The sequence below is a fragment of the Cervus canadensis genome, chromosome 21 (genome assembly GCF_019320065.1).
Source record: "Cervus canadensis isolate Bull #8, Minnesota chromosome 21, ASM1932006v1, whole genome shotgun sequence".
In the NCBI taxonomy this organism is placed as follows: Eukaryota; Metazoa; Chordata; class Mammalia; order Artiodactyla; family Cervidae; genus Cervus; species Cervus canadensis.
Window position 1 is genome coordinate 2,834,719 of NC_057406.1, and position 15,020 is coordinate 2,849,738.

Here is a 15,020-nt window from a genome sequence, read left to right on the forward strand (position 1 = left end):
AAAGCTACAGGACGACGCGAACGGCACAGAAAGGGCAGCCACCGCAGTCACGAGCTCTGCACTTGGAAAAGGTGACTCTGGCTGCCGAGGTGAGCCTAACAGAGGAGGCCAGAGAGGACGCGAGGCGTCGGTCACCTGCCTGAAGACCCTGGGCCCAGTGAAGATGAAAGCGCCCTGCTGGAGACGCAGTCAACCCAGACTGTCCAGACCGCGTATGTTCAGCAAGCCGCACTGGCTGGTTTTGTGAACTTGAACGGAGGCCTTCTCACTTACTACTATTAGTTTGTTCATTTCACGTGTCTGGCTGGCACCGCGGGCAGTGGAACTCACTCTGAACCCTGAGCACGTCATCCATCGCATCAGCTGTCCCTCCACGCTGAGAGGCAGTGGTTACACACACCCTCCACGTCCTCATCACGGTCTCTGGGCAGAGGGGAGGAGGAGGACAGAGCCACATGGCATGCTGCTCGGGGGGAAAGACGGTGGAAGCGCGAGTCGCTCAGTCGTGCCCAACTCTTTGCAGCTCCATGAACTTCAGCCCACCAGGCTCTCCTGTCCACGGGACTTCCCAGGCAAGGATACTGGAGTGGGTCACCATTCCCTTCTCCAGGGGATCTTCCCGACCCAGGGATCGAACCTGGCTCTCCTGCACTGCAGGCAGATTCTTTACCAACTGAGCTACCACGGAAGCCCTTCTCAGGCAGGAGGGTGCTGCAAAAATTTATCCGGCCAACTGTTTTCCCACCAGCGAGCCTAATTTCTTTGATCTTCTATTTCCTCATCTGTTACATGGAGACAGGCAGGCTCCTTCATAAGGCACTGGGGGTGTCCACACAAAGTGTGAGCCCTTCTGCCCACCCATTCCACAGGTTCCCGGGGGCCATCGGTCACGGGACGGGATGAGGGCAGAAGGCCCCCCCAGCCCTGGCAGAGCGGCATGGTGCTCCCCTGCTAACTGCTCAGAAAATGGGGACAAGCTGAACGCCTGTGTTGGGGCACAGGCCGGCCAGCACTGGTAGCTGGTGCAACAGCATCTGAAGGGAGTCCCGGTCAGTTATAGGCCTGAGCTATAAGGAGCAACCACTAACGGGAGGGCGGGGAGAGGAGAGGCCGCCAACAAGCTAGAGTGAAAACAGACAGTAGCAAGAGAGGCCCCCTGAGGGAAAGGGACCCCAGAATGGGGCGGTTCCAAGGAAACGACATTCCGGAAGCGGCAAAGCCGTGGAGATGCCGAGAAGACCCCTGGCTGTCAAGGGTTCCGGGAGAGGGAAGGATGAACAGGGGAGGGCAGGGGGTTTTCAGAGCAGTGAACTACTCTGGACGATACCGTAATGGTGGACGTATGTCCTGGTGCTGGTGGTTTAGCCACTAAGTTGTGTCCAACTCCTTGCGACCCCAGGGACTGTAGCCCGCCAGGCTCCTCCGTCCATGGGACTTTTCAGACAAGAACGCTGGAGTGGGTTGCCATTTCCTTCTCCAGGGGATGTTCCCGACCCAGGGATTGAACTCAGGTCTCCTGCATTGCAGGCGGTGTCCTGCATTATAGGTGGATTCTTTACGGACTGAGCCAGTAGGGAAGCCCCTTAAGTCCTTATACGTTTGGCCAAACCCATAGAATGTACAGCACAAAGAGGGAACCCCAATGTCAACCGTGAACTTTAGTTAATAGCAATATACCAACTGCAGCTCATCAGTTATAACAAAAGCACCACACTAAAGCAAGACGTTAACAACAGGAGCAAGTGTGTGTCTGTGTGCAGGTGGCAACAGAGTATATCAAACTCTGTACTTTCCGCTCAATACGTCTGTAAACAGTTCTCCATAACTTAAAAAGTATGCAATGCATCCAAAAGAAGGTAGGAAAAAGGGAGGAAACTGTGAAATGAATAGAAAATAAATAGCAAAATGGCAGCCTAAACTCCAGCCATATAAATAATGTCATGAATGTACATGAGCTAAACACACATTAAAAGGACAAGAAAGCAAAATCCAACTATGAGCTATCCACAAGAAATGCACTTTAAATAAGACAATACAGATTAAAAGCAAAGAGATGGAAAACGATAAACCAAGGAAATACTAATCCTAAGGAAGATGGGATCGCTATTTTAATATCAGATGAACTGGACCCAGGACAGAAGAAATACCAGAAAAAGAGGAATATTTCATAACAATAAACACACAGACTCACCAAGAAAGCATAATCATCCTACATATATATGTATCTAAAAGTGTCTGCCCTCATCACTTCCATTCAACATTGTACTTTGAGGCCCCTGAAAATGCAATCAGGGAAGAAGAGAAAATAAAAGCCACACATATTAATAGAAAGAAGTAAAATTCTGTTTATCTGCAGGTGACGCCCTTGTGCCCTTAAAAAATCCTAAGGCATCCACCAAAAAGCTCCTGGAACTAATAAGTAAATTTAGCAAGATCACCAGAAGCAAGGTGCAGTATATTACATTTTCCAAAAGTGGCCACAACAGTATCTCTTATCCCAAATGTTCTTTTATGATGTGATCAGGCCACTCCTGCATCAAGAGATGAAGTCCAATTTCCCTCTCTTTGAATCTGGGTAGGCTTGTGCAACTTACACCTTGCTTTCTGCAAGTCTTACTGGGAGCCTTGAACCATCACATCAGAATTTTGACTTTCCCAAGGCCACCGTGCCGTGAGGATGTTAAGCCACGAAGGGAGGCCACAAGTGGGCAGCTCAACTACAGTCTCAGTCCTGGGGTCACCCAGGCCTGGGCACCACACACGTGAAAGAGTGAGGCTGCAGCTGATTCCAGGCCCCAGGCAACAACCTGGGCCAGCCTGCTAGTCATCCCATGGGGCGCCAGGCAGCGTGGTGCAGACAGCAGGTTGAGGTGCGCGCTGACCGCAACCCTGACCCACAGGCTCCGCGAGTGAGACGAAAGACATGCTCCAGTCAGCAAGCTTCGGAGGAACTGATACACAACAGGAACCGGAAACCTGTCAGTTTACAAAACGCAACTGTATTTGTATAAACCATCAATAAAAATTTTAAGAAATTTACAAAGAAAGCTATACTATTTAAAGGACTATTTAAAAAAAAAAAAAAAAAACCTACCTTGAAATAAATTTAAGAAAAATTAGAAAAGCCCATACACTGAAAAGTACAAAATGTTTATGAGGATAAGTTAAAACACATTTAAATAAATTTTAAAATATGCCATGCTTACAGACTAGAATAAATCAACATTGCTAATACTGTTAATTCTGGGAAAACTAACACAGAGATTCAAAATACAATCCCATTCAAAAATCCCAGGCCCTAAGACTTTTTCCAAGGCTTTTTTGGGTAGGAAATGGCTAATGACAAACTCTCCATAAAAATTCAAAGAACTAAAAATACTCAAGACAATTTTTTTTAAAAAAAGCACACACTAGAAGGACTTACCCTACCAACTCCAAGAAAAGCCACAGAGGTTAAGGCAGTGTGTGCACTGGCATTAACACTCCATTACCAGGTCAATGAAACATGATCGAGTGTCCAAAAGCGGACCTACACTTAAACAGTCATTTGATTTTCAGAAAAGGTGCCAAAGCAGTGTGTTCTGGGAACAAAACAAAACTGCTCTTAAGAAATGGAGCTGTTATTAACTAGGAAACCTACATTTAAAAAATGAGCCATGATGCCTTCCTCACACCACACAGAAAAATTAAGTCAAGCTCGAGGACAGACCTAAAAGTAAAAGCTAAAATTACAGTGTCCATAAAAATTAAATAAAATTATAGTTTCTAGAAGAAAAACACAGGAGAATATCCTGGCATGCTAGGGGCAGGAAAAGGAGTTTTAGTTATAGGACACAGAAAATCATTACCACAAAAAATAATAATAATAAATTAGAAGTCCTCAAAATTAAAATTCTCTGCTCAGCAGAAGACATTGTTAAAAAATAAACTGACAAGCCACAGTCTTGGGAAGAATATTCCCATCCCCTCTCTCCATATGTAGAGATGGAGATGCTGTACAGTGAGGCCAGTCAAGGTGGCCACTCTCCTCTCTGTCCACCCCTACCTGACCAGCGCCTGCTTCACCCACACCTGGCGCTGCTGACCGACCTTCCTTCCTACGTACTCGCCCCAGGCTCCGGCCAGTGACTGTTCTTATCAAAGGGGCAGTGAGGGGCCTGCCCCTCAGCCGGTTTCCCGGGTAACTAATGAGCCGACCTGACTTTGCTGTTGTTTAGTCGCTAAAATGTGTCCAACTCTGTGACCCCGTGGACTGCAGGACACCAGGATCCCTTGTCCTTCACCATCTCCCAGATTTTGCTCAAATTCATGGCCATTGAGTCGGTGATGCCATCCAACCATTTCATCCTCTGCTGCCTCTTCTCCTGCCCTCAATCTTTCCCAGCATCAGGGTCTTTTCCAATGAGTGGTGTTGGAGAAGGCTCTTGAGAGTCCCTTGGACTGCAAGGAGATCCAACCAGTCCATCCTAAAGGAAATCAGTCCTGAGTGTTCATTGGAAGGACTGACACTGAAGCTGAAGCTCCAATACTTTGGCCACCTGATGGAAAGAGCTGACTCACTGGAAAAGCCCCTGACGCTGGGGAAGACAGAAGGCAGGAGGAGAAGGGGACGACAGAGGATAAGATGGCTGGATGGCATCACTGACTCGATGGACATGAGTTTGAGCAAGCTCCGGGAGATGGTGAAGGACAGGGGAGCCTGGCGTGCTGCAGTCCATGGGGTTGCAAAGAGTCAGACACAGCTGAGCGACTGAACACCAACAGCTCTTCGCATCAGGTGGCCAAAGTTGATCACAGCCTTATCTTGGTGAAGGGCTTGCCTAACTCAATGAAGCTATGAGCTATGCCGTGCAGGGCCACCCCAGATGGATGGGTCATAGTTAGCAGTTCTGACAAAACACGGTCCCCTGGAGGAAGACATGGTGAACCACTACCGTATTCTTGCCACAGGAGCTCCGTGAACAGCATGAAAAGGCAATCTAATCCCCTCTTTAGTGGCAAACTCCCTTTCCTCTGGGAACAAAGACTGCCTCCACGTCCTGCCCATCATCCACGGAGGTCACTCCAGGACCTTGTTTCAGACATATAAGGCCCCCCATCCACTGAACCATTGATGTCTCTGTCACTGACTGGGCTTTTCTTTGGTCTTGAAGCTGGGGAAACATGGGGCCTTGTAGGACTGCGGGGTGCAGCCCAACAGTATAGATAAATACACACACACACAGACGACTGCTCTCCAGCGTAAGTAAAAGCAGGGACACGCAAAGCTGATGAGCGCGTGGAGCAGCCAGACCTTACTTCTGATGAGTGTGTGACGTAGCGTAACCAAGCCGGGGGAAAGGTCTGGATGTTTTTCATAAAACTAAGTATACCTCTACGCCACGACCCAGCGAGTTCACTCCTAGGAACTGACCCAGGGGAAACAAAGTGCACACCCACCAGAGGATGTGTGCACGCGCGTTCGAGGAGATTCCTTTCCTGAGACAAAGAGAAGAACCAGCCTCGGCTTCCAGCAACTGCAGGGTGTTTCAACAAACTGATACACTGACAAGGCGCAGCACTGCTTTGTGATTGAAAGGAATGAACCATCCATCCGGCAACAACATGCATTTCACTGTTTTCGATGCTACTGTAGATGAATTTATTTTTTAATCTTCCTTTTTAAATTGGCACGCAATAATTCATTCTTAATGAATCTCCCGCTGCAGCTCAGTAGCCCACACACTCTTGTCTATTCAATAAGCCTTTCTAAAACACTGCCAGGAGTCCTCACTCTTCTCGACTATAGCTCTCAGATCACGTCTCCGAGCCTGATGCATCCGGATAGGAGAAAGCAGAGCCTCACGTGGACCAGACTCTGGGGCCATTCGCCGTCCACTCACGGGCGGGGCGCAGGCCCGGCTCTCCACCCGCCTCCTGCCGCTCTGCTGCCCTTTCCAGGCGGAGACGCCTGATGCGAACATCAGAAGCCAAGTGGGGGCCACGTGGGTGTCCTCTCCACCAAGCAGCGGGCCGGCCCTTTGTTCTCTGTCCTTGGAGCCTGGCAGGGAGTGAAAACGGATCAAGGTCCTGGCTCCTTCTGAGGGTCCTCGGGCCTCTCTCTCTCTTGGAACAGAACCTCTCGAGGGGCTGGCAGGCTCTGGGTCCTGGGGTGGGCCGTGCCTATTCTCTCCCTGGCTAACTCACCGCAGCGAGCTCACCCCCACCTCCCCGTCCCTCCAGTCTCCGGACACAGGCCTGGTCATCCCTTTGCCAGTCACTACAGCAGCGCGCTGCCGGCCTTTCCTCTGACAAGTAAGCTCCCAGATAAAACAGTTACTTTCACCAACATTCCCATCACTTCCATGCCAGCAACCAGGTCTTAGAATTGAGTGATTCTTCCCCAAGGAAAGAAAATGTAAATGACTAATTATAAAAGGCGACGGTTCCTTTCTACTCCAAGAGGCCGTCCTGCTAAGTAATGAATCTGAGAGTAATGGTCTGACTGCAGGGCGGGCAGGTATGGAAGCCGTAATTCAGGAGGTGAGCGCTCCCGGCAGCCCTGGCGCGCGGTGTTAAGTGAAATGAGGAGTCTGGCGAAGGCCCAAGAACAATCCCCGAGCAGGCCAGGACGGGCGCGGCCGGCCCGGGCTGGGGACCCGACCCGCTACATCCCGGGGCCGGCAGGCGGGGCTGCTGCATGGGCCCTCTGGCAGCTTCCTCCCGGGAAGTGCAGGGGAACACCCCTTGTTCACCCCAAAACTCATGGACTGCGTCCTGTCATCCTGTCCTAAGGCGGTCCTTCATAGAGACACAGCCGTCAGCAGGACCGGCTCAAATCGCTGTCGGTGAGCTAACCAAAAACCATCCCCAGAGGCAGCGTCACAAGGACACAACCCCTGAAACCACTGGAAGAAATAATGGCCCTTTTTTTTTTCCTGCCTCATGGCTCATGGGATCTTAACTCCCCAACAGAGGGTCCTCGGCAGTGAGAGCCTGGAGGCCTAACCGCTGGACCGCCAGGGAATTCCCCTACCTAATTATTTTTAGAAGGTAGATCTCAGAAGGCTTCCCTGATGGCTGAGCGGTGAGGAATCCGCCTGCCAAGGCAAGAGGGACGGGTTCAGTCCCTGACGCGGGAAGACCCCAGTGCTGGGGGTTAGGAGCGGCTGGGCCTGCACCACGACTGCAGAACCGTGCGCGCTGGAGTCGCGGAGCGGCCGCTGCTGGGCCCACGGGTTCCGACGACCGAGGCCCTCACACCCGGGAGCCCGCGCTCCACAACACGGGGAGGACACCGCCACGAGAAGCCACAGCTAGAGAGTGGCCCCACTCACTGCAACTACAGAAAAGAAAGCCCGGGCAGCAGCAGAGAGACCCAGCAGAGTCAAAAATAAATACGTTTAAAAATAAAATAAAGTTGCAAATTCAGTTTTACAAAAGGTACATCTCTGGCTGCAAGCCTGACACGGGGCCTGAGGAACACTGACCTCGGGTGAGACCTGAGTGTGGCCCTGTTGTGCCGACGGGACGGGAAATCCCAGGCCAGGGCCACCCAGCCCGCGCTCCTGACGTCCCAGATGGGCAACAGCAACTCACGGTGCCGGGGAACGAGGGGCAGGACCCGGGCAGAGAGGCCCACTGCTCCGGGACCCCGGGCACGGCTCCCTGGGGCCCAGCCCGGCCGACAGCCACCCGTGAGGCACTGGCTCCGTCCAGTACTTCTCCTGTGTGAGCTCACCCGGGGGTGTCTCCGAGAGAGCACCCTCCCCGCGGGCGGTGGCCCCCACGGTGCTCAGCCAACCGCCGGGCTCCCTGGGGCCCTTTCCAGCGGCCGGTGAGGCCCAGACTGCATCCATGGTGACACCGGGGGACCGTCTGCCTGGGCCGCCCTGCTGGCGTGGGCTGTGAGGCTCTGCCCCCAGGGGTGGCAGGTAAAAGCGCTGGCATGAGGCATGGACAGGGCGGCCCCACCAACTATACCCTTAATGCCACGCATTCATGAGAAAGGCATTTCCTTAGAGGATGTCACGGGCGGCACAGGAACAGGTTCTAATCTCACGACCAGTACTGTGTCAAATCTCGACCCCTAATAAACAGCTTTTCAATATTATCTGGGGAAGAATGGGAAGAACACGTATAACTATGGAGTGCGTGCGTGCTTAGTCGCTCAGTCGTGTCCGACTCTGCGACTCCATGGACTGTAGCCCACCAGGCTCCTCTGTCCATGGGATTCTCCAGGCAAGAACACTGGAGTGGGTTGCCATTTCCTCCTCCAGGGGATCTTCCTGACCCAGGGATCGAACCTGCATCTCTTGTCCGTCTGCTGCATCGGCAAGCAGGTTCTTTACCACTAGTGACACCTGGGAAATAAGGCTCTCGAGACATGCATCCAAAATGCTAAACTTCTCCCAGAAAAGCAGCTGGTGCAACTCTTTGAGCTGAGAGCGGTAATGGATACGTTTTTTCAAAAAACATCATTGATATTTGACAGAATGACCGACAGGCAAACTCATTATTCAGACTCAGGTATCGGGCAGACATTTCCTCGAAAGTGAACAAAGTCAGCCCGTCACTTCAAGGGAAGCAATTCACAGCATTTATTGCCAATAATATTTGAGCTTTGAAGCCAAAATTCAAATTTTCGAGAACTTTGACCCACCACTCTGAGCATGACAATTCTTTATGAGGTGGTGGTAAAAAGGTGATTAAAAAAAAAAACTTTTTTTTGGTTGTTGTTGCTGTGGACCATTTTTAAAGTCTTTATTGAACTTGCTACAATACTGCTTCTGTTTTATGTTTCAGTGTTTTGGCTTGAGGCATGTGGGATCTTACCTCCCAGACCAGGGATTGAACCAGCGCCCTCTGCTCGGGGAGGCAGAAATCTTTCGCTTTGGGAGGTGAAATCTTAACCGCTGGACCACCAGGGAAGTCCCAAAGGTGAGTCTCTGATACGACTCAATGAAACGTGATGTTCAGAATATCAGCATACCTCAGGCATCCCGTATGCTCCAATGAGCAATGTCTGATGTTACAGAACCACACGTGTAAAAGGCCCGTTCCGAGCACAAGACGGGCCAACGGCTTTCACTGTGACTGAGCACAAAGGTTCACTAACACGGCTTCACAGTCACACTGCAAGTGACCTTTAATAGTCCTTCTTATTATTTCTCAACTAAAAATTTCAGAACACAATGTTTACTATAACCAGAAGCTACCATCTCTTAGGTCGTGGTACAGTATTAAAGGGAAAGCCTCCGGTCATCCAGAAGGCTACTACGGTACCTCTCCCTTCTCCAACCACACACCTACGAGAGTCTGGGTTTTCATCATATACTCCAACAACAACAAAAGTACATATTACAACAGGCGGACTGTAGAAACACAGATGAGAATTCAGCTGTCTTCCATCAAGGCAAGTAAAAGTAAAACCGTGACTCTCTTCTCATTAAACATTTTTGGTTTGGTAAATACTCATTTATCTGAAAAGTGTTTTACTTACAATAGCATAGAATGGATTTCTTGTTGCTAAAGTAAATCACTAAATGGTTTTGCATTATCTGGCGGAGCTCTAACTGGCAAGTACTGGTAGAATCAGCCCCACTAGTAAGAGCTCCCTGACCCTCACTATTAGGAACGGCAGGCGGCCCTGAGACGCGGAGCGGAGACCTCGCTGCAGAACCGCCGTACTGGTTCTGGACGGCACCTTGATTCCCGGGAGCGGCTCTTCACCTGATCTTTACACCTCGCCGGGCACTGACGCCTGGCCTCCTGGCACCAGCGCGTCTGATGACCCCTCTGCGGTTCCCCGTCGGCTCCCCTCCCATCCCGACTCCCCTAGGCGGCCCCTGCTCACTTTAGGGAGCCACACCCAGCACCGGGCGTTTGTGGAGGAGGGGCGGAGGCTTGCCCTTTCCTGGTCCGCACAGGTGCTGGGCCCAGGGCCTCCTCTCCCGGCTCCCCGCCACCGTGAACCAGCGGGGGAGGGACGCACGGCACCCAGCGCTGGGCCTGCAGGTGCCAGGTGCCCCCACACTCTGGCCCCAAGCGGCAGCGTCTCACATCCAGGCCCCTGGGGGAGCCGGAAACACAGCTTCTCCATCCAGGCTGTTGGAGGGCAAGAGTATGAACACATGTGCGCTGTTCTGCAGAACTTCCCCCAGCAAAACGGAACTCACCGCCACTTATTTCAGCTGGGGAAGGCCGTCCAGCAGGCTTCAGGGCGGGGGTGCGGGTCCAACACGCGCCGTCTGCTCGAGGGCGAGCAGCTCCGCCCCGTGTGCTGCTTGCGAGGCTGAATCGCCACCGGGAGCACCAACGGGCCGGAGTCGCTGCGTACTCGCTGGGGTCCCCTCTTCCCCGTCACCCCTCTGGCCACACGACTCCCTGGCCTTCCCCGCAAGGAGACTCTGACGCCCTCGCTGAAGCCTCTGGCAACGGGGTGGACCGCCATCCCACGATATAAACCTGAACTTCATCCAGTACAGGAACAACGCATGAAGACCAGGCTGAGAGTTGTACTCAACAAAACCAAAAATGAGTTTTCTCAACGGTTCTCACCCAGGGACTGATGTGATGAAAAGGGCGATTGAGGAAGGCGCCCGAGAAGTCCCGAGAGGCGTGGAGAGGACAGAAGTGAGAGCAGGAGAAGGCACGTGAGCTAAGATGCAAGAGCAGCCAGGCCCTGGGGCGCTGCCTTCCTAGTCCATGCTTCCTCTTAATCATAGGAGGATAGCCTCTTAAGCACCACAGCCTCATGGTGTGTGGTCAGAGGCTAAGTGGCCTCCAGCTCTTTGCGACTTCACGAACTATAGCCTGCCAGGCTCCTCTGTCCATGGGATTTTCCAGGCAAGACTACTGCAGCAGGTTGCCACTTCCTTCTCGAGGGGATCGTCCAGATCCAGGGATCGAACCTGTGTCTCCTGCATTGGCAGGCAGATTCTTTCCCACTGTTCCACCTGGGAAACCCTCACAGCCGCACACTCAACCAGTGACAGACGGTGGCAGCCCTTGTGCACAGTGAGAAGCACCCCGGGGAGCTCGCACGGGGTCGCCAGGGTCGGCCTCATCTGAGGGAATTCCAGAAGAGCCCCCAAAACCCCCAGGCGCCCGCAGCGGGCCCCCCTGAATCCTTGTGCACCGGAGGATCACGTGGAATCAATCACAACCTCGTGTCAGAAAGACGGATGGCTGCTGCCGGCTTGCGTCCGTTGTACAAACACACACACGCGCGCACACGCGTGCCAGAGAAACATTATGCCTTCCACGCAGCACCCTTGTCAAGAAACCCTTTCATCAGACAAGAAATCTCGGGTGAAAAATGAAAAGCCAGCATCGATTTCACTGTACAGCTGATTTTATTTACAAATAGATGCCAGATAATCTTGTATTTAAATGGCAGAAGTTCCATCACTCATGATCAGAGAGGTGACATTTGAAATGTATAAAGTTTCACACTATGATTCAATCTCTTTTCCAGGGAGGAAAAGAGTCCGAAGTTCGGGAAGAAAGACTAAAAAATAGGAGAACAGTATCAGAGTGGGGAAATGATGGATCGATGCTGGGCTGAAATACGTCTCCAGCAGGCACATTTCTCTTTACAAGGCACAAAATGTGTCACCAGGCGGCCTGATGGGCTCTCAGATACGAGGTTCCCGTTGTTCAACTCCAGGAAGGGCTTCTGCTTTCTCTGTCAATTCCTAAGTTAACAAGGGGAAAGGGGATCCACACAGTTTTCTTCAAGAGAATTGTCGTAGCTGATTTATGCGAATTAAACCCAAGGGCCTCAATCTTCTGTTGCCTGTTGTTCAGTCGCTGAGTTGTGTTCGACTCTTTGCAACCCCATGAACCGCAGCACGCCAGGCCTCCCCGTCCTTCACTGTCTCCCGGAGCTTGCTCACATTCGTGTCCATTGAGTCGGTGATGCCATCCAACCATCTCATCCTCTGTTGCCCTCTTCTCCTCTTGCCCTCAATCTTTCCCAGCGTCGGGTCTTTTCCAATGAGTCAGCTCTTGGCCTCAGTCTTTGAACGACATCTTAGAAAAGCCTCACTTGGACCACTTCAAATCAAGCAGCTGAGCTGAGGCCTCTCCAGCCAGTGGCGTCAGGAACACTTGCTGCGACAACAGCTCCGGAAAAGCCGAGGCTTGTGGGGGACACTGGTGACAAGCGCATCGCCACGCCCTGTCCTCTTGCTCCCGGCAGAAGGACCCCACTCTACCGGGGACAAAGCGGTCCCGGCGGAACCCAAGCCCCCTGCACAGCCTCCAGCCTGGGGCGGCCATCTGTGCAACAGACCGTCCTGGAGTGAGTGACCAAAACGAGCCTCAGATCAAAGCCCTGTCCCAGGCTTTCCCCTCCAGGCCTCACTCTGCCCCCATGCATGTCCGTGGAGCGGTGTTACGCTGGGTGACCCGGTGCTCACACAACCCCACTTCATCTCAGAGTGGGCGCAGCCCCGGGCACCAGGTGGACATCTGAGAAAGCCATGTGGGCACCAGCTGAGCCAAACGGGGCCTGCAGCTGGCTCAGGGGCCGGCCAGCTTCCTCGGCCACCTCCTGCCACACACAAGGCCCCAGCCCACCTTCTGCCCCTGACCTGCCAACTGCGTCCTCCCCAGGCACCTGTGGAAGAGCCTCCCCACTGATACATGGGGGTGGAGGATTCCATCCAACCGCCAGGCCCTGGGGGACTGGCTCCTCTGGGAAAATCCCAGTCAGTGGCCCAGCTGACCACGGGTCTAGCAGAACCCCACGCACAGGGGTCCCACGCATGCGGGCAGGACGCCCTCCGGCTCTCAGCTCCCTCTGGGGCCCGGCGCCACGTCCTGGAATGCCAAGGCCCCTGAGCTGAGGATGGCAGGGCAGGGGGGCCAGCCGCCCATGCACCCCACGTCACTCTAAATCCAGTGCCCTTTAAGGGGCAGGGTCCTCTGAACTCAGTTCCATGGACAGTGAAACAGCTTGCCACGATGGCCTGCGCTGGGGCAGAGCCACACAGTCACGGCTGCAGCAGAGGGGGAGGCGGGCCTAGCGGGGATCAGGCTCTGCAGGGGAGGGGTCCCTCCGAGCCTGTACTGTACCCCCCATGGACTCTGCAGGGGCCTGGTCCCCCTGAGCCTGCACCGTGACCCCCACAGGCTCCAGGGGCCCGTGTGCCCCCAGACAGACACACGTGTGCCCAGCAGCAGAGTCGGAGCTTCAGAAGGCTTGAGAGGCTGTGGCGGTGGTGGGGGCGGGACCCGGGCGGGGCTCACCTGGATGCCGTCCAGCAGCCGGCTCATGCACCAGTACGTGTCGGCCTCCACATTGCGCAGCGCGTCCTCAGGCACCTGGGAGATGTCGGCGGAGTCCGCGTCCACGTCGTCTGCGGGGCAGGGGGGAGGAGACAGGGAGCCGTCAGGTCTCAGAGGATGTGCGATCCGCTCGCAGGAATGCCACCCCCCCAGGACCCCCCTCCCTCCCACTTCTCTTGCTCTAACTGGACGACTCGTCTTCCACCTCATCACTTAATGGGCCGCAATTTTAATACCTAATTAGTTGCAGGTAATTAATATTCTGAATCCTCCCCAATTAATTAACATAATTAATATATTGTAAATTGTTTTTTCTTGGGCATTTCACATCCTAAGAAGAGGGGACCTAACCAAGGGGACCTAACCAAGATCGGAGTTTCTCCAAAAGATTTTTTAAAAATTCTGCTTCTAATGTATTCACAAATTCACTCAGTAATAAGCCCTCCAAAAACCTGCTTCAAGGTGAGAGTTCCCAAAACCACACTGGATAAATACTGCTAGGCTGTGAGCAAACACCAAGACAGCAAAAACACAGATGTGTTTGAAAGGAAGAACAGGCAATGGCACTCTAAGTAATTTCTTCCTTCAAGTACAAAAATCTAATGAGAAAACATAACTTAAAAGTTTCAAAATGCAAAACAGATGCCTCATTGGAATGGCTTATCAGACATTTGAAGAAACTGATTTTAGATCCTTAGAAAAATTGCTATCATCCAGCATAACACTCATAAATGTTTAAAAAATTGTGTCTCCTATTTCTCAAATTTTATTTACTTTTGTTGTATTTTGCAAATGTGCATGGCATCCTTGCAATGAAAATGTTCTTTAAGAAAAGAAACACTTCAGCCTGGAATATATTTAGAAAGTTTTAAGTGGGTAAAAATGACAATGATTACAATAACGATAACTGCTAACATGTATCGGGTGATTATCATATATGCCAGGCACTCTCTCGTGTTTTAAACGCACTGACTCTGTTAGGGCCACCATTGCACCCCTGGGAAAATGGGAGGCAGAGAGGCAACAAGCAGCCTGGGAATGGCGGGGTCACAGCGTGGACCCGTGTGTGTCCCCAAGCCTGGGCCAGGCCTCTGCACTCAGGCACACCTCGCACCTGCCGGCCGGACTCCTATCCCGTGCGAGGCTGGGGGAGCCGTCGTGGCCACCCTCCCGCTCTGTTCTCTGTTCACAGCAGAAGAAAGTAAGAACAGGGCGGGCGTTTCCAGGCCGGCATCCCTCAGGCAAGCCAACTGGCTGGGGCCTCAGGAGCCCAGACAGGCTGCCACGACCCCGACACACGCACACCGCTCGGGGCACAGCCTCACGGCCGCGCACACCACACAGCAGCTCTGGCCCCAAGCCCCTGCAGCCCCTGGGAGCGCGCGTCCCTCAGCACTCTCAACCGCTCCTTCATCTGCTCCCTCACTCACTCTACAAGCCTTTGTCGGTTTGGTCTGGGGAGTTCTTTTACTGAGACATACTTCAACTCGAGTGTACAATTCAGTGGGTCTTAGGATCTTCAGGGGGTGAGGTAGCCATTGCCACTCTCTAACTCCAGAACGTTTTCATCACCCCCAAAACACACCCTGAGCCCAGCAGCAGCCCCTCCCAGCCCCGGGGCCCCGGGCAGCGTCCCGTCTGCCCCATGGACGTGCCTGTGTGGCCCTCTCAGGTCAGGGGACGCAGGCCACGCAGCCTGTCCTATCTGGTTGTCCTCACTGCACACGAGGCTTCCAGGAGTAACT

The 15,020-nt window shown here is 52.9% G+C and overlaps 1 protein-coding gene across 2 annotated transcripts in view; it reads right to left on the bottom strand.

The window, feature by feature from the left end:
• TBC1D22A (TBC1 domain family member 22A) overlaps nucleotides 1–15,020 on the bottom strand; it is a 259,325-nt gene that overhangs the window by 84,159 nt on the left and 160,146 nt on the right. For both annotated transcript variants that reach the window (XM_043439879.1, XM_043439878.1), the window contains one exon: nucleotides 13,237–13,346. In XM_043439879.1, coding sequence (XP_043295814.1) covers nucleotides 13,237–13,346 — 110 coding nt within the window. The remainder of the gene's footprint in view (nucleotides 1–13,236; nucleotides 13,347–15,020) is intronic.